We start from the raw sequence: 22,611 nt of genomic DNA, 5'->3' as shown, positions 1-22,611 counted from the left end.
GAGCCAAAATCAAGAGTCAGATACTCAACCAACTGAGCCACCCAGGTGCCCCTGTATCACATGACTTTAAATGTCACTGAAAAACTTACAGAAGTTTGTCTTCCTATCCTGTGTGTTTCTTAATTATGATGGCTTCCTACTATCATTACTCAGTATTTCAAGGGACAAAATAACAGTTTTGTAATAATGAAAGTTTCATTATTAATGATAATGGATATAATTCCATATATCAAATTGTCTTCAGAATTTCAATTTTTTTTTTGATGTCTTCTCAGATGGAATTAGATTGTCACTAACTTTCACTTTATCAGTCATGGGATGATCATCAGCTCTGATTTGTCTATGCATGTGGTTCACTTTTAGCCCATTATAGTATGGTCTTCAATCTATAGTTTCTTTGCAGGGTTCTTTTTATGTCATTTGTCTGTTTTGTGAGATTTGGCTTAGTTAAATCCAAAATCCACCTAACTAGGTATATGTAGAACTATAATTCATCCCAGTATGTTGAAAATAAAGCTACAGCAAAGTGTCCCTGTCAACCTTCTGTATCATTTCCTCATGGACTATACCTGACACATGACAGTGTGACAGACCAAGTAAGGATGCCACTATCAATCTATGTATTAAATACTAATGAAAGTTTATTTCATTCTTTAGGCTGAAATACCAATAAAAAGTCAAAAGTTTTTTCCCACAACCTAATGAACCATCTTACATATTCTGCTTTGGAAACTGCTAGTTTTAAAGAGCCCCAAACACTCTTCATGGACCTTTTAGCATTATCAAAGACAGCATGGATCAAGTTAATCGTCAGATAACAGAGGAAAGGTAACTTGTCAGCAAAAGTTGAATGTGGATCTAGACAATGAAAAATGGTTACTCTTCAGAGTGCTAACTAATGAAAGAATACAGCACTGCCTTTCTACACATACATCTACATGCCAGGTTTTAGATTATGTTCTAAGATTTAATGAGCTTAAACCCATTAAATGCTTTGTGGTTTTTAGTGGAAAGGTAAAAAAGTCACCATTTTAATTAAAATGATATATATGAAAACATTCAGTTAACATATCAAGTCCCATGAAAATGTAAGGTATTCTCTTATTATTCCATTTTTAAAGAAAACATGTAAAAAAATCTGAAAAGTTAAACAAATATAACTGGCATTTTTTCAACTTCATTATTTTCAGGTACTATTCAGTATAGTCTTGGGAAAGGTAAAATGTTATGGGAATAACATTATAAGATTTCTGGTTTGTTTGTTTTGTTTTGTTTTTACTTTGCATTCAAAGTTGGATAACTACATTTACTTTAAGCTATAACTTCATTAGAATATTCTAATTCTTTAGCAATCGCAAATCCTCTTCATATATTTTTTATTCTCTTCCTAGACTCAAAAAAATTTATGTTGTATGCAATTCTGATGGGTTGACTGGAGTTAAATTTCATTATTTTTTCAGGTTTACTTAGTGGGTTAAAACATTTCAACATTAATAATTTTTAGCTTCAGATAGTTTAGTTCTGAATTCTACCAGCCAAACCACAAAATTTCAAGTTGTATTCAGTTCCCAGGTTCAGCTCCAATGGTGGTTAGAAAGAGAGAACATGCCAAACCAGAATAGTCTCAGTTATTTGCTTCTTGGAAACTCAAAGTGAATACCACATTTACACACAGAAGACACCAGTAAAGTACAATCAGCTTCATATCAAGTCTGAGTCGCAACTCTGCCTGAGAAATGTAAAAGAACTGAAAGAAGATGAAGTGGTAAAGATCACCCAAATATGAACAAGGACACCAATATTAATAATCAGTTTAAAGGAGAAAGAGAATTATTCACAAGAAAAGAAAGTCTAATTGTACTAAAGTAGAAATGAAGCCTACTTATCTTACTCTTAAGTGAGACTGAACGGTTGAGATGAATGTGAAACCTGGACCTGTTAGGACCTAAAACCAAGTTAACTCTCCTGACACTGAAGATGGGGGCAACAGGATGGGGGATCTGCCAAGCCAATACTTCACTAGGGAAAATTTAAGGACTGCCTGGTTCTGATCTGAGAAAGAGCTTGTGGAAAATTCATATCATTTTTTTTAATGACACCCTTCACCCATCATTTGTCTCCATTTGCTCTATAATTATATAGAAATATAATTAGGTCTTCAGACCTACCGAATTCATTTAAAAAAATAAATAATTCTCCAAATCCTAAAACAAACAAACAAACAAACAAACAAAAGCAAACAATCTCAGAAAGGTCAGGTAACACTTTACCTTGTGAAAAAAAAACTTGATCTTAAATTACTTTACATCAACATATGGAAGATTTTATCCCTTGGATTCTCTCCACCACTCCCTCTTATTTTATATTAACAACTGCTGTTTTTCAAGTACGTGGGAAGGGAGAAAAAAGAGAAAGGAGGGGGCCAGAGCAGAAAAACACAGGAGGACATGAAAATGACAAGTACCCTAAGTTTTACAGTTAAAAAAAAAAAAAAAAAAAACATCAAATAGTATCAAGGGACATAATCGTTCATTTAACAACCATATAACCTGTGCCATATAAAAGACTCCATGAAACCTTTATGGAGACCAAAGTTTATTTCTAAATCAGGAAATGAGGAAAGAATTAGGAACAATGATCCAATCAACCACATCTGCTAAACTCCTGTATTAGGACACGGGCCTGGTTATCTTGCCTTTTAAAACACTGGGCAGGATAAACAAATCATGTCTGTGGATTATATTCAAGGAACACCAATTAGAAATTTCTCCCTGGTAATCCTGCTGCTGTTGTTACACATGGAGCAGACGTTAACCTGACAATATTTTGAAGGAGATGAGACCCATGTTGGCCAACCTACAGACCCATGAGCAAGAAAAATAAATGTCTGCTACTGTTGCAAAGCCATGTAAGCAGCCAAAATTGACTAATCAAGTATTTATGTCTTGTACTTCACTGTTTATGCATCTCTATTACATGCCCAGCCCTTGTAGGCATTTAAGTTTACAACCCTGCCTTATTAGCTCCTGTGATCTTATAGGCCACAGCTAACCTTGCCAATAAGAAAGAAAAAGAATTGTATATTTAACTGTTCTGAGGAAAACTCGGGATGTCAAAATAGGACTCTGGCATCCTGCTCCTACCTTTCTGGGATAGTAGAATAGTCACTTTCAAACAAAACCGCCCCACTCAAGGAGGACGCTTGGTCTCCTTAAATCATGAACAAAGCAGAGAAATGAGTCAGGAAATACCAATAATGTAAAAATGTGTTACATCCTTTCTTAGTATTTAGAGCAAGGATCTGGGGATAATCATCCCTCTTAAATGTTGTAAAGATTTGGCAGTGCTTCACAGGTTTACTCTTCCAAGGGTACTCTTGAACGAAGACACGCAGATGTTACAGCTCTTTTTGTTGACATGAGTTTGGACCAGTTCTCAGGATTACAATATGAAAACACTTTTTTTGGTGATCCCTTTAAATACAACCTTAATTTTACTGAATCACATTAGCATCTTTATTATGCATTCTCAGCAGGGGTGATCTTGACCCCAAGGGTGAAACCTAGCTTTGATGGGACAGGGGGGAGATTTTATGCTTTTAATGTATAAAACACAGACATCCACAGTATGCATAAACAGGTAGACAGTATATCTGTGGCATTAAAATCTCATGGGGAAGGAAGACTTCATTAGAAAAAGGCAGTGTCTAAAAAGCTCCTTAGGGGAGAAAATGAAAACAAGATTGAGAAACACTGATTTAATCTACATTATCCCCTATGAGAAAGCTCCATGTGGTTTGACCTCCACATAATGTAAACTTTTAATCTTAAATTTCAAACATATCTTTACTACCAACAGTCAGTAATAACAGATGCAGAATTGTCTGCTTACAAACTCCACAAGTAAGGAGTTTGATGTTCTCAGGGAACGGGACAAAGCCCTGTAGTTCAGTTCCATCCATGATTCAGCAGTGTTGGTTTCTCTTTGATTTCTCTTCTGTGGCTTCTGCTTTTGGCATAAGTAGTGCTTCTCTAGTACCACTTTTGATCTTGGTGCTATAACTGCATATACACAGATTCAGTGAAGTTCACAGAAATCAAAATTGGGGATAAAGAAATCAGGGAATTCTGAAGTTAGAGTCAGGAAAGAGCAGCTATAAAAATGCCAGCAGAACGTTTCCAGACTTATTCGTACTCTCTCAATCGTCTCCAGGCCTCATCTAAGTTTATTCTACCAGTTACCTGACCTCCGTCTCACCTCCACCAGATCTACCTTCTACCTAACATCCACAACTCTAGGTTTGACCTTTTCACCAAAAACAAAGATTGTGCAATGCAATTAGACACCTCCATAGATACCACATTAGTGCTCTATTGCTATGTAACAAATTACCGCAAACTTCACAGCCTAAAAACAACAGTGGTTTCTTATCTCACACTTCTGTAGGTTAGCAGTCAGTCCAGACGGGCCTGACTGGGCTCTCTGCTCAGTCTCACAGAGCCAAAATCAAGGTGTCAGCTGAGCGAAATCCACTACATTGCAGCCTGCTTCCTTGCTGGCTGTCATCTGAGGGCTACTCACCGCTTCTAGAGGCCACCTACATCCCTTCTCACATGGCCCCTTCTACTTTCATGTTTTGAATATTTCTGGTTTCTCCTTCTTCTTTAGTCAGAGAAAGCTCAGTTTTCAAGGGCCCATGGAAGTAGATCATGATAATCTCCCTCTCTTAAAGTCAACTGTGTCATATAACATACCATAATAATGGGAATAATAGCTCATCATATTCACAGGTTCCAGGGATTATGACAGAGCATCTTTGGAAGGCCATTTTAGAAATTCTGCCTATCACAAAGTCTATGAGAACGGAGTGGTAATAATTTTAAGTTTTTTAAAACTTACACATACACACACACACACACACAAATACATACATACATATATGAACACACATAAATAGTGATAGCCAGGCCCTAAGAAAGATTCAGAGATCTCACTCTGGTATTCACGCCCTTCTAGTCCCCTCCCACACTACAACAAGCGTATCTGTGTAAGAGAATACAGGAGAAGTAATGCTATGTAACTTCCAAAGCTAGGTCATAAAGACATTGCCATTTCTACTTTGTTCTCTAAGATCACTTACTCTAGGGAAAGTCAGCTGCCATGTCACGAAGAGAGTCAAGCAGTCCTGTGGAGAGGTTCAGGTGGCCAGTAACTGAGCCTGCCTGCCAACAGACAGGACCAACTTCCTAGCCACACAAGTGAGCCATCTTGGCAGCATCTCCTCCAACTCCAGTCAGGCTTTCTGATGACTGCAGCCTTGTCAATACCTTGACCGTAATCTCATGAGACCATAACCAGAAAACTAGCTAATATGCTCCTGAAATCCTGACTCACAGAAACTGAGAGATAATAAATATTTCCTGTTGTTTCTAGCCACTATACTTTGGAATGATTTCTTAAACAGCGATATATAACAAATTTTTAAGTATACAATACAGATATACAGATATTAGAGATATATAACTTTAAAAATACAGAAGAAAAAAAAACTCCTAAAATGAAAGAATCACTTATGTTCATTAATAAAAGATCAATTAAGTAGAAATATCATATTCTTTAAATTACTATTTTGATAATTTTTTGAGGGGATACAAATGAAAATACTGCACCTTAGAATAGCAATAACATTAAAAATTCCTAAAGTTGGGCTTATTCCAAGATTCAAGGAGAGAGTATAAAAGAAATAGGAAGGGTTCCTAGGCAGCTCAGTCAATTAAGTGTCTGACTCTTGATTTTGGCTCAGGTCATGATCTCAGTCATAAGATCAAGCAGCACGGGGCTTGCTTGAGATTCTCTCTCTCTCCCTCTGGCCTCCCCCACTCACGCTCACTCTCTCAAAAAAAAAAAAAAAAAAAAAAAAAACCAAAAAGGGTGTCAAAAAAAAAAAGACAGAGATACCAGGAACTAAAGCATTATAGTACAAAAGCACTGTATGAGAGTTAAAAAATAAATAAATGAAAATAAATTCATTCTCTCAACTAATATTTATTAACAACTTTCTACATATACTAATATTGTGAATGTAACAATAAAAATAAAAAGGCATAATCCCTGCCCACTTGGAATGTATTCTCCAATGAGGAAGACATGTACTAACTAATCATACACACACTACAACTGTAACAGTGACAAGTGCCACATAGAAGAACCATAGTACATGACTCAGTTCTCTAGAAACATGACAATTCTAAATGTGTTATGTTAAACATAATAAAATAGATTCAAAATACAGTAAGTAAAAAAAAAATAGAACTACAGGTAAATTTGTCAATGCAACAATATAATAGACTATTTTAACAACCTTCTGTAAATTACTATTAGGTCAGGCTGAGAAAAAAAAAATCAGTAAAGATAAAGATTTGAACAACCCAAATAACAAGCTTAATTTAATGCTCATATGCAGAGCACTGAACTTTAGAGAATAATAATTCTTCTCAATCACACCTAGAACATATATAAAAACTGATTCTACATTAAACTTAAAGCAAGTTTCAGAAAACGTAGAGAATAGGGGCACCTGGGTGGCTCAATTGGTTAAGCATGTGACTTTTGTTCAGGTCATGATCTCACAGTTTGTAGGTTCAAGCCCCACATCAGGCTCTGTGCGACAGCTCAGAGCCTGGAGCCCGCTTCAGATCCTCTCTCTCTCTCAAAATAAATAAACATTTAAAAACAAAAACATTTTTTTAAAAGATAATTTATTTAATAATTTAGGTATTTAAAAATTCCAAATAATTCATGAAAGAAGCAATCATAATGGAAATTTTAAAAAACCATTAGAACTAGGGACACCCAGGTAGTTCAGTAGGTTCAGCATCTGACTCTTGATTTTGGCTCAGGTCACAATCTCATAGTTCTTGACTTTGAGCCTTGCATCAGGCTCTGTGCTGACAATGCGGAGCCTGCTTGGGATTCTGTCTCCCTCTCTCTCTGACCACCCCCCCCCGCTCTCTCTCTCTCTCAAAAATAAATAAATAAATAAATAGATAAATAAATAAATAAATAAATAAATTATTAGAACTAAATAAAAATGAAAATACTTTATATTAAAAAAATGAAGCACTGGATATTCATAGACTACAAGCTCAGAGTAAAATAAAGAAAAACTGAAAATTAATGGGTTAAATGGGCAAGAAGTTGGGGAGGTTGAAATAATCCCAGAAAAAATGCAATTAGAAAAGAGATAATAAAATAACAGAAATCATTGAAGTAGAAGACAAAAAAAAAGGACAAGAGGACCAACAAAGAACAAAAAGCACAGTCCTTTGAAAAGACTATAAAAATATTCAAAACTTTGACCAGACTTTTCAAAAAGAAAGGGAGAAAGAAGACAAAGTAAGTAATATTAGGAATGAAAAGGGGAATAAAATTACAAACAAAACCAGATTTAAAGACAGGGAGAATATAGTGATTACCTATAGATTTAAAAATATAGTGAAAATCTATTTAAATATAGATTTAAAATATAGTGATTAACAATAAATTTTAAAAATTTAAGAAAATGGGCATATTCCTAAAAATATTCACCAAAACTACTCAGGGAGAATAGTCCTATACATCATTAAAGGAATTTATTTCATTTTTAAATCTTCCCACAAGGAAAATACCAAGATCAGACAATTTTTCAGGCAAGTTTTATCAAATTTTCAAGAAACAAAAATTCTAATTTATATAAACTATTATAAAATATTAAAAAGAAATATTACACAATTAATTCCACCAAGGAACTCAAAATCACACAAAAATTAACTCAAACTAGATCATAAACTAAATGTAAAACCTAAAACTACAAAACTTTAGAAGAAACCACAGCAAAAATCTCTATGTCCTTGGCTGGACAAAGAATTTGTAGAAATGACATCAAAAGCACGATCTATAAAAGAAAAAAATTGAGAAACAGGACTACAGCAAAACTAAAACCTCCAAAAGCTACCATGAACAGACCAATGAACAGAGAAACCACAGACTGGAAGACAATAACTGCAAATCATGCATCTGATAAAGGACTTGTATCCAGAATATATAAAGAATGCTTACAACTCAATAACAAGAAAACAACCAACCAATTAAAAACTAGGCAAAAGATGTGAATAGACATTTCACTTAAGAAATTTACAAATGAACATATGAATAGGTGTTCAATATCACTAGTCATCAGGGAAATGCAATTAAAACTACAATGAGGGGCTCCTGGGTGTTTCAGTAGGTTGGGCATGCAACTTCAGCTCAGGTCATGATCTCACAGCTTGTGGGTTCAAGCTCCGCATCGGGCTCTGTGCTGACAGCCCAGAGCCTGGAACCTCCTTTGGATTGTGTCCCCCTCTCTCTCTGCTCCTCTCCCTCTCACGCTGTCTCTCTCTCCTTCAAAAACAAATAAACTTTGAAAAAAAAAAAAAAAACTACAATGAAATTGGCAACTCTGAAGCAGGCCTGGCTGCTTCAGTGGGGATAGGGCTCCCTGTGGCCCCCAAGTGGATAGAAAAATAACTACAATGAAATACCACTACACACTCACGAGAATAGCTATAATCAAGAAGATAAACAATACTAGGTGTTAGTGAGGATGTGGAGAAACAAACCATCATGCATTGCTAGTGAGAATGTGAAATGGTACAGCCACTTTGGAAAGCAGTCTGGCAGTTTTCATTAAAAAGTTAAACATACACCTTTCATATGATCTAGCCACTCCACTTCTAGGAATCTACCCAAAAGAAACAAAAACCTATGTCCACACAAAGACATATCCATGAACATTCATAGCAGCATTATTCCTGAGAGATGAATATGGAAACAATCCCAGTGTCCATCAACTGATGAATGGATAAACAAAATGTGCTATAGCCATACAATGGAATACAACTCAACAATTTAAAGGAACAAACTACTAATATATCCTATAACGTGGATGAACCTCAAAAATATCATGCTAGCAGAGCCTGGGTGGCTCAGTCAGTTAAGCATCCAACTTCAGCTCAGGTAATGATCTCACAGTTCGTTGAGCCACACACAGGGCTCTTGGCTGTCAGTGCAGATCCGGCTTGGGATCCTCTGTCTCCCTCTCTCTCTGCTCCTCCCCAGCTTGTACTTTCTCTTTCTCTCCCTCCCTCCCTCCCTCACTCTCTCTCTCTCTCTCTCTCTCTTTCTCAAAATTAAAAAATTTAAAAAAAGGGGGGCGCCAGGGTGGCTCAGTCGGTTGAGCATCAGCTCAGGTCATGATCTCGTGGTTCATGAGTTCAAGCCCCACGTCAGGCTCTGTGCTGACAGCTCAGAGCCTGGAACCTGCTTTGGATTCTGTATCTCCCTCTCTCTCTGCCCCTCCCCTGCTCACACTCTGTCTCTGTCTCTTTCAAAAATAAATGAACATTAAAAAAAAATTAAAGAAAAACAATTAAAAAAAAAACAAACATCATGCTATGTGAAAGAAACCAAACACAAAAGACTACATATGATTCCACTTGTATGAAATGTTTAGAAAAGGCAAATATATAGAGATAGAAAATTGATCAGTGGGTGCCCAGGACTGAGAATGGAAGCAGGAATTAACCTATACATATGCATGAGGGAAATTTTTAGAATGACAGAAATGTTCTAATGATATTGTGGTGATGATTTATTATGAAGTTAGCAAATTAGTTGAATTATACAATTTAAAATGGTTGAATTTTTATAGCATTTAAATTGTGCCTTAATAAAATTGTTCTTTAAAATAATCAAATGAGGGGTGCTTGACTGGCTCCTTCAGTGGAGCATGAGATTCTTCACCTTGGGGTTGTAAGTTCAAGCCCCACATTGGGTATAGAGATTACTTGTTAAAAATCTTGAAAAAATAAAATACCGTAACCAAACGATTTATGAAAATATATTCAGGGCGCCTGGGTGACTCAGTCAGTGAAGCGTCCAACTCTTGGTTTCAGCTCAGGTCATGATCTCAGTTTCATGAGTTCGAGCCCCACGTTGGGCTCTATGCTAGCAACACAGAACCTGCTTGGGATCCTCTCTCTCCCTCTCTCTGTCCCTCCCCCACTAGTGCTGTCTCTGTCTCTCTCAAAATAAATAAGTAAACTTAAAACAAAAAAGATATTCAAGCTCATCAGTAATCAGGAAAATGAAAACTAAGATCACAGATGCCAAAGATGGGCATGAGTTTTAAAGTCTGATAATACCAAGGCAAGAAGATATGGAGCAAGAAGAATTCCTACACATCACTGGTAGGAATATACCTGTTTAGGAACAACCACTCAGGAAAACAATTTGTCCTGATTCTGCAAAGTTACATTATGCACATACCCTATTACCAGAAAATCACTCCAACATAGATACCCTAGACAGGGGCTTGATATTAAAAATTTTAGGCTTTGCAGACCATCAGATCTTTGCCACACCTACTGCAACTCTGCTTCCTATCAAGCAAACAGCCACAGACAAAACATAAACAAATGAGCATAGCTGTATTACAATAAAACTTTATTTACAAAAATAGACATCAAGCTAGATTTGATCACTGGGCAGTAGTTTACCACTTCCTGCCCTAGAGAAATACCTGTACATGCAATCCAGGAGACATGTACAACAATTTTTATAGGACTTGTTTCTATTAGCACCAAACTGTAAACAACCCAAATGTTCACTAACAGGAAAAAAGATAAATACATTGGGGCCTATTTTCAAAATGGAATATAACACAGCAGTGAAAATGAATTATACTCTTGCTACCTGAAACAACATGGATAAATCTTAGAAAACACCATTAAATGAAAAAAGTAATTCATAGAATATGATAGGATTTAATCACAGATATATGATTTAATAGAGCTCAAAAATAAACAAAACTAAATAAACTGTTTTTATATCTCGTATTTAAGTGCACATCCAGTAAAATAAAACTATAAGGAAAAAATTATAGGAATGGTAAAAACTCAAGATAAAGATTACGTGTCAATAGAAGGCCAAAGATAGGATCAGGGAGAAGCCCACAGTTAGCTTCAATAGTGTCAGTATTGTTGTGGTTCTTATTAAGTCATAGGGTCATAAGGCTTCATAACTTACACATGCAGGATATATTTCCTCCTATATACATAAAATACACATTAAAATTCTGTTAATAAAAGGTAAACAGAAATACTCTGTACTCAGTGAAAAAAAATCCCAAAATAACTGAAGAGGCTACCTGTAACTGAAACAGAAAATACAGAACTTGCCCCTAATAAGCAGTCTGAGTATTTATGCTCCAAGTCAGCCAAGCAGATCATGACAAAATGGTTTTTAACTACCCCTTGGATTCAGAAAGAATTGACAAAAGCCAAATGAAAATGCATTAAAAATTATTCTAAAACTTAAAAAAGATAAAGTATCTGTGGGTTAATCTTTCTTAAGCTCAGTTTTTGCTATTTAGTATGTTTATAACTGTGGAATACTGTTGATATAAACTCATTTGAGCAGAGGTCCAGCTAGAGTGCATAAAGATTAGGTACAATAGTAGGATTATGGCACCATCTGGTGGCAGGACCCTACAACAGCAGGTTCTCGTTTTCTCTCTTTTTTTTTTTTAATACGAAATTTATTGTCAAATTGGTTTCCATACAACACCCAGTGCTCAACCCAACAGGTGCCCTCCTCAATGCCCATCACCCCCCCTCCCCTCCCTTCCACCCCCCATCAACCCTCAGTTTATTCTCAGTTTTTAAGAATCTCTTATGGTTTGCTTCCCTCCCTCTCTTTTTTTCCTTCCCCTCCCCCATGGTCTTAAGTTTCTCAGGATCCACATAAAAGTGAAAACATATGGTATCTGTCCTTCTCTGTATGACTTATTTTACTTAGCATAACATTCTCCAGTTCCATCCACATTGCTACAAAAGACCATATTTCATTCTTTCTCATTGCCAAGTAGTATTCCATTGTGTTTATAAACCACAATTTCTTTATCCATTCATCAGTTGATGGACATTTAGGCTCTTTCCATAATTTGGCTACTGTTGAAAGTGCTGCTATAAACATTGGGATACAAGTGCCCCTATGCATCAGCACTCCTGTATCCCTTGGGTAAATTCCTAGCAGTGCTATTGCTGGGTCATAGGGTAGATCTATTTTTAATTTTTTGAAGAAACTCCACACTGTTTTCCAGAGTGGCTGCACCAGTTTGCATTCCCACCAACAGTGCAAGAGGGTCCATTCACCAGTTATCTAATAGGCACCTACCAAGTATAGCACACACACATTTTTAAATCTTTCTCAGAATACAGGGCATAAAATAAGGTATAGTATCTAAAACAGAGTCCCCATCTTCAAATACATATATATATATATATATATATATATATACAAATATATATATACATATATACATATATACAAATATGTATATATATATATATATATACAGTTAAATTTATGACTATCAGAATGTTAAGAGTCTGCTCTTGCTTAGAAGTTTGTGTAAAGTATCTGTGCCCCTAGAACTCTTAAGCAAGAAGTTCCTCCAGAACATCCTGGTAAGTCCATCAACTCACCACACCAATGCAGCTTGCAAGTAAAAGAACTGTGGTGGTTTGGGAGTCTCCAATCCCACTATGGAAAATATAGAGGTTCCTCAAAAAATTAAAACTAGATCCACATACAACTCAGCAATCCCACTTCTGGATATATACCCAAAAGAAATGAAAACAGTATTTCCTCAAGATATCTGCACTCCAATGTTTATCACAGCAGAATTCTCAATAGCCAAGATACAGAAACAATCTAAATGCCCGTTAACAGATGAATGGATTTAACAGTGCGGCATATATACACAATGGAATATTATTCAGCTACAGGGAAGGAAGATATCCTCCCATTTGCAACACCATGGATGGACAATGAGTACATTATACTAAGCGAGGTAAGTCAGAGAAAGAAACATACTATATATCAGTTACATGTGGAATCTAAAAAAGTTAAACCTGTAAAAAAAAAAAGAACAGAGTAAAATGGTGGTTAACAGGGGGAGGCAGTAGGAAGATAAGAGTGATGGTGTTTAAGGGCACAAACTTGTAATGAGTAGTAAATAACCCATAGAGATCTAATGCACAGTATAATGAATATAGACAATAACATTGTACTATATGTAATGTTGTAAATACTGCTGTATCAGCAATCATATTATAATATATAAATGTGTTAAAGTAATACGATGAAAACCTTAAACTTACACAATGTTACATGTCACACTTATTCAATTAAAAAAAAAGTCCTCGAATTCTTGACACTTCTTTCAAAAGGTAGAGTCAAATTTCTCTTTCCTTGAACATGAGTTGTGTTTAATGATTTGCTTCTAAGGAAGAGAATGTGGCAGAAGTTTATGATGTGTAACTGCCACAGCTAAATCATCAAAAGCATGACCGCTTCCACCTTGCCTTCTTTTGGATTACTCACCCTAGGGGAAGTCAGCCATCATGGAATGAGGAACTCAAGCAGCCTGTGGAGACACCACTTGTAGAGGAACTGTGACCTGCCAACAACCACCATGGACTTCCCAGTCACGTGAGTGAGCTCCCTTGAAAATATTCTCCAGCCCCACCAAGACTTCAACATACCGCATCCCTCACCGATATCTATGAGCTAAGCCACTCCCAAATCAACGGAAATAATAAAGGTTAATTATTGTTTTAAGCCACTTAGTTTTGAAGTAATTTGTTGTGCAACAAGACATAACTAACACAACAACCTATCACAGAACCAAAATGTATCTGCAGTGGAAACTAAAAATAGCTCACTTCAGATGAATATTCATCATTTTCTAAGTTGAAGAAACAGCAACCTAAGGAGACTTCAGGTGGTCAGCAAGGAATGTTTCGAACGTTGTATTTTTGCAAAGCAACTGTACTAGGTACTGAGTGGAGAACCATGCCCTTGAGGTACAAAATAATTTATGTTTTTTCAACTAAACTTTTTCCCCTGGCTCTGAAGGTTATAGGTCTATGGGAGGTTTGGAAAGTTTCTCCTTTACCTCTGTGAGGGATCCACAAGCCACTCCACCATGCAGGGCTTCATCCAACGCAGAAAGAGTTGTAGCTAAGAACACTGGTGAGACAGAGGCAGATGTTTGCATCTTTAACCCATAAGCCTACACAAGAAAAAGAAAATGATCTTTTCAATATCCCTGTTTATTCGAAAACAGAAACCAAATCCAAACTTCAATTTCTAGCAGCTGGAACCCAAACCCATCTCTTTTTTCCTCAAACTTTTATTTGTTAAACAAATATTCAATCCATGCCCAGAGACAGTGCTAGACAATGGGGCTATGATAGAATAGACAGAACCCCTCCCCTCACAGTATGTATAGTCACCCAGCAATTGAAACCAGGACTGAAAACCAGACAGTCACCATACAATTATTAGAGATATTGTGACAGAGAAAGTGGAAACACAGGAACAGTAGACCTGATCTAGATTTTGTGATCTAGGAAGACTTCATGCAAAAGCTAGATGTCTGAGCTAAAATGTGAAATAGCTGTTAAGCAAAGGAAATGTGCATGTTCCTGCCAAAGAGACAGAATATACAAAGAAAGGGAAAAAATGGGAACTAATAAAAACCACAAAAAATAAAGAGTTCATTTAGAATGGTTGAAAGATGGGTGTGTGATCACAGTGGGACAAGTGATGAGGCTGGATAAATAAGCAAGAGACAAATCATGAAAGAGCCTTGTTGAAGTCTGAAGTCTATACTGAGAGCAACAAGGAATGACATGCTCAAGTTTTCATTTCAAACCAAGGTTGGTCTGTGAAGAATAGTTGAAGGTAGCTATGGTAGGCTGAGATGTGGTGCCCCAAAAGATATCCACATCAAATCCCTGGAAACTGTGAATGTTACCTTATTTTGAAAAAGGGCCTTTACAGATGTCATTAATGTGACTTCATACCCAGCAATGTTTAAGAATGTTTGCCTCTGCAATTTATAACATTAAAAATTACTAGTATTTTATTAAATTGCCCAAATAAACTGTGGTCAAGCCATAGAACTATAACCATTCATTCATTCATTCATTCCACAGATACTGAGTACCTACTGTATGCCATATACTATGATAAACTCTGGGAATATAATAGTACCAAACAGATAGTTTCTAACAACTTAAAGTTTACAGTTTAATAAATCTATATATCAAATTCAAGGCTCTTCTGCTTCTGTGAGGAGGTATGAAGACCAGCATATTAAATATATTAATATTTATGAGTTATAAATGTGATGACTCCTGTGTAATCTCACCCATTAAATTCTTAGATCAGTTAAACCATGGATTATCACATTTTTCTAAGGCTACATTCAGCTACATTAAAAAAAAAAAACAGAAAAGCTACAGAACAAAGTCATGTGGTATGCATCTGATTTAGAAATGCCTCAATATTGTCTACAATCTATCATCAGGCAACATCAGTGGGCCTGGGGACACTTTATCAAACATGTAAAGGCAGCCCAATCTGTCAACATTAAAGTATTTCCTTTGCAACGGTTAAGTGCACTAATCACAATAGATTTAGTGACACAAAGACTAAAATGAACGAACAGAATAAGACTTCAGAAAATATACTATGTACATAAATGAGACAAAAAGGAGTATCTTATTATGATACTCCACCAGTTTTTCTTCTACGTTGGTGGCTGCTTCTTCTTCGACTCATCATTATCTAATCTGATCTTAAAATGCAGACTTCACTCAGGACTTGGTCTTGGATATGCTTATCTCATTACCATATTCACACTGATGACTCCCAAATGCATACTTTTACTACAGACGTCTCCTTCACACTCCAGGCCCATATATTTAACTGCCTGTTTGCATCTCCAATTGATGTTTCACAAGCACCTCACATTCAACAAGTACTAAATTATGCCTCCCTCAAGCCTGACACTCTTACAGCATTCCTTATCTCAGGAAGTGGTACTATCCAGTTTCCTAAAGCAAAAATCAAGGAATCATCTGTCACTTTCCTGTACCTCATCACCACCCACAGCCAAACAATCACCAGTCCTCTTCACTGTACCTCCTAAATTATCTTTCATCATAACTGACATTATGCCATCTGGGTTAACACCATACTAACAATCCATGTCACGATCACTTTCTGTTTAGAATACAGGAATAGATACCTAGATGGTCTTCATCAATATTTCCCTGCTCCTTTTCAATCACTTGTCTACGTTCAAGACTGACTTTTTAAATACACATATTAGATTATACCCTTTTACGACTTCTCATTGCACGCAGAATAAAGTCTGAAATCCTTTACATGGTCTGCAGGCCCCACGATCTGACTCCTGATCACTTCTCTGACTTCACCTCTGAGGCCACTCTGTTCCTCACTGCTATGTTCCATCCACACCAGCCTGATTTTACTGCCATGAAAGCATATGCTCCTTCTCTTCACAGGGCCTTTGCATTTCCTGCTTCCACTGCCTGCAAACTCCTCTCTGCTCACATCCCTTCTCAACTTGGCCTAATTCTCCCCTATCCATCCTTCAGGTTTTAGCTGAAGTGTTGCTTCCTTGGAGGAGACCTTCCTGACCCCTAAACTAAGTAATGTTCCCTGTTATTAAGTTTCAGAGCTTTTTATAATTTTCCTTCATAGGACTTATCATTACTACAACTAATCATTTATGTAATTATGTGTTTAATGTCTGACTTCCCCCACTAGACTGTAAGCTGCATGAGGAACATTACCATGCTCACTCTAATATCTCCAGGACCTGACAGAGTACCTGCCACATGACTGGCACTCAATAAATACTAATTCAAGTAATATGTAACTGAACAAAAAACTCTTCCCTGGAAAAATGAACTAAGGCTAAGCCAATGTTTAACACAAGACTCAAATCTAAAGAATCCTACAAGAGTGAATGCACAACAAAGGGAAAAGATGGCTTCTTGAGCTCACATTTGGAATGGTATTGATACTGCATTCCAAATGCGAACTCAAGAAGCCATCTTTTTGGTGTCTTTGGTGGTACTGATACCACAGCTGAAGTGGTGGTGCAAGTGGAGCCCAGAAGTGAATTTCCTCCCCATGCTCTCTTATTTAATTCTCTAACTAGAAACATGATGTAGGTATTGACCAAACACATAGAATGACATACCTCAAATTAAAACACTTTGTTGGTGCTTTACAACCTTCAAAATAGTAACGAGTTAATTTAAACCTCATCACAGAATCATCACTATCTCAGCTCTCTTACTTCTCCCATAAAATAAAGTGAGCTATTCAAAGCTCCAAGGTCAATGACAAAGCTAAGACAGTGCCAATTCCTAACTCTGATTTGAATTCTCCTTCTGACTACTCTGGCTTTGAAGTATTTTCTTAGATCACAAGCTAAATCTGAACAAAAGGAAATATTTTTATCTATCCATTAATTTCAGAAGTTTCAAATGACACTAACATCCCTTCCTTCCTACTTCACAGAATTGAACTCCACTTTATTGCTCAGTGGTTACCAAATTTCGATATAAGATAGTAAGGTAAGTAATCTACAATCCACCTAAATAAATACATTTGCAAAGCACTGAAGTGCACTGACTTCTAGGCACTCTTATTCTGGGAAAACAAGATCTTTTCTACCACGCACCAAACCTACATTTTGAAAACCTAACATTATGACACAGACAGTATGAAATAATAGTACTTGATGAGAATTTGTTATAAAAGACTTTTAACTTTCTCAAGAGTGAGAAAAGTTTTAAAGTATTATTTATTCAATCAATGAGCAGTGTAAATCCACTATGTGTGCTTTATAATGTAGACTGATGATAATAAAAGTTGGTATTACAGAGACAGGGGCATTCTAAAATTAAGAGTGTATTATAATTTAACCATGAAATCCACAAATCAAAGACACAAAGCAAATAAAAGACAAAGATGACCTTTTGAAATATCAATATTAGCTACAGAAAAAAAAAAACTTCCTGTTGCTTCCTCATTCCATTTTTAGGAACTGTCTCCCATGAGCTTACAAACTACATAAATTTTTCACATATATTCTCATTAAAGGACCAGTTCTATGGTGTAAGAGTCAATATTTTTTTTAATGTTTATTCATCCATTTTTGAAAGAAAGAGAGAGAGAGAGAGAGGCAGAGACAGAAGGAGACACAGAATCCCAACCAGGCTTCCTGGTGTCAGTGCCCACAAGCTGTGAGATCATGACCTGAGCCGAAATCAGAAGTTGGACATTTAACCAACTGAGCCATCCAGGCACCCCAAGAGTCAATATGTTTTTTAATTTTTTTTTAACATTTATTTATTTTTGAGACAGAGAGAAACAGAGCATGAGTGGGGGAGGGACAGAGAGAGAAGAGAGACACAGAATCCAAAGCAGGCTCCAGGCTCTGAGCTGTCACCACAGAGCCCGTTGCCGGGCTCAAACCCATGAACTGTGAGATCATGACCTGAGCTGAAGTTGGACACTCAACCAACTGAGCCATCCACGCGCCCCAAGAATCAATATTTTTGAGATGTTCATATCTATTTTTAATTTTGCCTCATCTCCAAAAAAACATTTTAAATGAGATAAAGGATCATCTCAAAATAAGTCATAATCAAAACATAATATATATAAATCTATATGTATATATGTATATGTACCGTTTGCATCTGTGGGGCACAGGCTCTACTGACCATACACAGAAGTTCATGGACACCTCGATAACTAAGGCCAGTCATCTTCATAAGTTCCAGTGGGGAAAGACATAAAAAGTCCTAGAGAGACATAAAAAGAATATTTTAAAATATATGTGCAACAAAGATACTGGAATTAAAAGGAAACTTTCAATGGACACTGCCCATAATTTACTGCAGATTGAAGATTTATATATTCCTTATAGTATTTCCCCCATGTATGACTTAACTAAAAGATATGATGATATAATCTTATCTTCTAATTCTCTAATTCAGTTAGCATATACCAGAGGTCACACCAAGTAACTTCACATAGCAGCAGCCTCCAACCCAGGTGTATATAAACACTGCCCTGTGCTGCAGTTTAGGCACAAATACCCAGGAAGTGTCAGGTTGAAATGAGTTTCTTACTGAGCTATGACAGCATTCAGGAAAAGTATTTAATAGAGACAATAAAACAGACTATGGAATGAAATGTTAAATCTCATACTTTTAAGAGTGTTTCCAAGTATGAACATGAGGATTATTTTTTTTTTTTTTAATTTTTATTTATTTTTTTGAGACAGAGAGAGACAGAGCATGAACGGGGGAGGGTCAGAGAGAGAGGGAGACACAGGATCCGAAACAGGCTCCAGGCTCTGAGCTGTCGGCACAGAGCCCGACGCGGGGCTCGAACTCACAGACCGTGAGATCATGACCTGAGCCGAAGTCGGATGCTCAACCGACTGAGCCACCCAGGTGCCCCGAGGATTATTAAATGTATAAAAAAGGAACCAAAAATACCATTAATACACAAAGCAGTTTTTTTAAATTGTAGTATGCTCTGAAAATGTCTTATTAAGGATTAAATCCTAATATAAAACATTAAGTCTAGGGGCACCTGGGTGGCTCAGTCAGTTAAGCATCTGGCTTCGACCCATGATCTCATGGTTTGTGAGTTCAAGCCCCACATCCGGATCTCTGCTGTAGGCACAGAACCTACTTCGGATCATCTGTCCCCCTCTCTCTCTGCCCCTCCCCCCTTCTCTCTCTTTCAAAAATAAACATTAAAAACAAAACAAACAAACAAACCAAAAATGTTAAAACTTATTTAACCTCCTAAGAGGGAGCTGCTTCACTACTGTGCCTAAAATGCAACATCTGCTTTATACATTTCTCTCATTACATTGATAAGGATTCTATTAATTTCTCTTGCTTGCAAGAGACATTACCCATTTTGAATACTGTCTCTTCATTTGAGTCTTATTTCTCATATAACTGCAAAATTTCTTTCAATTGGACGAAACTTCTCTAGAATCCCAAATAAATAGCACGAGTATACTTCACATTATGCCATAAGCATTCTCCCCTGACCCAAGCAAAAGTATAGGAATTTAGGTAAATGAAATCACATTTGGAAATACAACCTAAGTGGCCTGTTATTTTATTTTATTTTTGAGAGAGAGAGCACAAGCAGCAGAAGGGCAGAGAGACACAGAGAGAGAAAGAGAGAGAGAATCTTAACCAGGCTTCACATCCAGCACCAAGCCCCACAGGAGCCTAATGAGGGGCTCATTCTTAAGACTCTGAAACCATGATCTGAACCAAAATCAAGAGTTGTAACCGACTGAGCCACCCAGGCACCCCAAGTAGCCTGTTATTTTAAAATAGCCTATGGAGAAGCACCATCATTCATTTTTTTTTTAGAAAGTTAAATTTTCATATTTCAGGTTTAAGAGTTATTAAGGTATATTTAATATTAATTTGTACTCTGGGAATGCAAGCTGGTGCAGCCACTCTGTTAAACAGTATGGAAGTTCCTCAAAAAACTAAAAATAGAACTACCCTACGACCCAGCAATTGCACTACTAGGCATTTATCCATGGGATACAGGTGTGCTATTTCGAAGGGACACATGCACCCCCATGTTTATAGCAGCACTATCAACAATAACCAAAGTATGGAAAGAGCCCAAATGTCCATTGATGGATGAATGGATAAAGAAAATGTGGTATGTACACACACACACACACACACACACACACACACACACACACACACACACAAAATGGAGTATTACTCAGCAATCAAAAAGAATGAAATCTTGCCATTTGCAACTACGTGGATGGAACTGGAGGGTATAATGCTAAGTGAAATTAGTCAGTCAGAGAAAGACAAAAATCATATGGCTTCACTCATATGAGGACTTTAAGAGACCAAACAGATGAACTAAAGGAAGGGAAACAAAAATAATATAAAAACAGGGAGGGGGACAAAACAGAAGAGACTCATAAATATGGAGAACAAACTGAGGGTTAATGGAGGGGGGAATGGGCTAAATGGGTCAGGGGCACTAAGGAACCTACTCCTGAAATTATTGTTGTACTATATGCTAACTAATTTGGATGCAAATTTTAAAAAATAAATAATAAAATTTAAAAAAAATTTTGTACTCAAAATTTCTTAGTGAGAAAGTAAATAAATTTTACCTGACAGGTAACAATTTGATGTCTGTTCAGACGGTCACACAGCTCTTGTGATAAGCCCACTCTTCTGAGCTTCTTGCTACCCATGCTTTCAAGATGCAGCAGAAAAAGAACCCTGAAAAGCATTAGAAAATACCATAAGCAATAGTAGACAGGCTACCAAAACACACTACAAAATAAAAAATTCTTCAAGCTTCTTCCTGTGTGAAATGAAATGTATAGTATTTAAAATATTACTGATAAAATAAAAGCAGTAGAATCTTTCTAAGTCTGCCAAACATGCACACAAACAAGACAACATAAGAATGTGCATTTCACACAATTCTTTTATATTTATTACATGAATATAAAGATATCACTTCACATTTGCATAGCATCTTAAGATTTTCAATGTATTTATAAATTTTATTTGGATGTATAATTAACTTTCAAGGAATATTTCCAAGCAGCACTCCTTAGAAAGTCTTTACTGTCAGGGCACCTGGGTGGCTCTGTCAGTTAAGCATCTGACCCTTGATTTTGACTCAGGTCATGATCTCACGATTCAGGAGATGGAGCCTCGTTGGGCTCTGCACTGTCAACACGGAGTATGCTTAGGATTCTCTCTCTCTTTCTCTCTCTCTCTCTCCCGGCCCCTCCCCTGCTCATGTGCTCTCTCTCAAAATAAATAAACTTAAAAAAAAAAAGTCTTTACTTTCATTGCACTGTAACAATAAATTTACTGAGCACCTACTATGTACAGGAGGCACTGTTCCAAAGCTTTATATAAATTATGACATTTAATCTTCTCAATAGCCCTATAAGGAAGGTTGATTATTGACCCAATTTTTACCTATGAGAACACTAAACCCTAGATGTTAGCTATTCCATTGTCACCAGAAAAAGTAAATGGTGGATTCAGAATTTCAACTCAGGAAGTGACTCTAAGGTTTATCCTCTTAACCAGTACACCCCTACTACAAGTCCATAATCATATTTAACCTCTCCTTTTTCTATGAGCCAGAACAAACCTCCGAATCAAACAAGATATTATTTCAGGTCTTAATTACAAACTGAAATGTGGTGTGGTGTTTTTTTTTGTATTAGCTGCTCACATTCTCACATGCAAGAAATTTCACTCTTACTGCTGAACCTAAGACTAAATGAGACTCATGAAATATGTGCCTTCAATGAGCTAGAACACAATCACTGTGATTCCTTTCATAACACATGCAGAGAAGAGGCTGTGCATCTCGCTGAGATGACAAGATACCCTCTGGATAGAATAGAAACAGCAACTCCATTGTTCCAGGAGATAAAGCAATATTGTTAACAGAAAAGGAGTAACATTTTGGAACAAAATACATAGTACTGAAAATGTAGATAACCTGTTTATGCCCAAATTTCTACATAAAATCTAAATTCTCTGCATCAAATTAATTCTCTCCTTCCCTCTCTCCCACTTT

The 22,611-nt window shown here is 36.6% G+C and overlaps 1 protein-coding gene across 8 annotated transcripts in view; it reads right to left on the bottom strand.

The window, feature by feature from the left end:
- The window catches only part of RAD51B (RAD51 paralog B), a 640,680-nt gene that overhangs the window by 615,011 nt on the left and 3,058 nt on the right, over nt 1–22,611 (bottom strand). For 7 of the 8 annotated variants that reach the window (XM_019451449.2, XM_019451443.2, XM_019451447.2 and 4 more), the window contains exons 2-4: nt 21,170–21,281; nt 18,669–18,782; nt 14,042–14,158 (exon numbers count right to left, since the gene is read on the bottom strand). In XM_019451449.2, the coding sequence (XP_019306994.1) occupies nt 14,042–14,158; nt 18,669–18,782; nt 21,170–21,253 (315 nt within the window). In that variant the 5' untranslated portion in view covers nt 21,254–21,281. The remainder of the gene's footprint in view (nt 1–14,041; nt 14,159–18,668; nt 18,783–21,169; nt 21,282–22,611) is intronic. The other variant, XM_019451446.2, reaches the window with a different exon arrangement.

Source organism: Panthera pardus, unplaced genomic scaffold (assembly GCF_024362965.1).
Source record: "Panthera pardus isolate Hobbes unplaced genomic scaffold, ASM2436296v1 HiC_scaffold_24, whole genome shotgun sequence".
Taxonomy (NCBI): domain Eukaryota; kingdom Metazoa; phylum Chordata; class Mammalia; order Carnivora; family Felidae; genus Panthera; species Panthera pardus.
The sequence above is the reverse complement of the archived record's forward strand: the minus strand, read 5'-3'. Positions and strand labels throughout refer to the sequence as shown.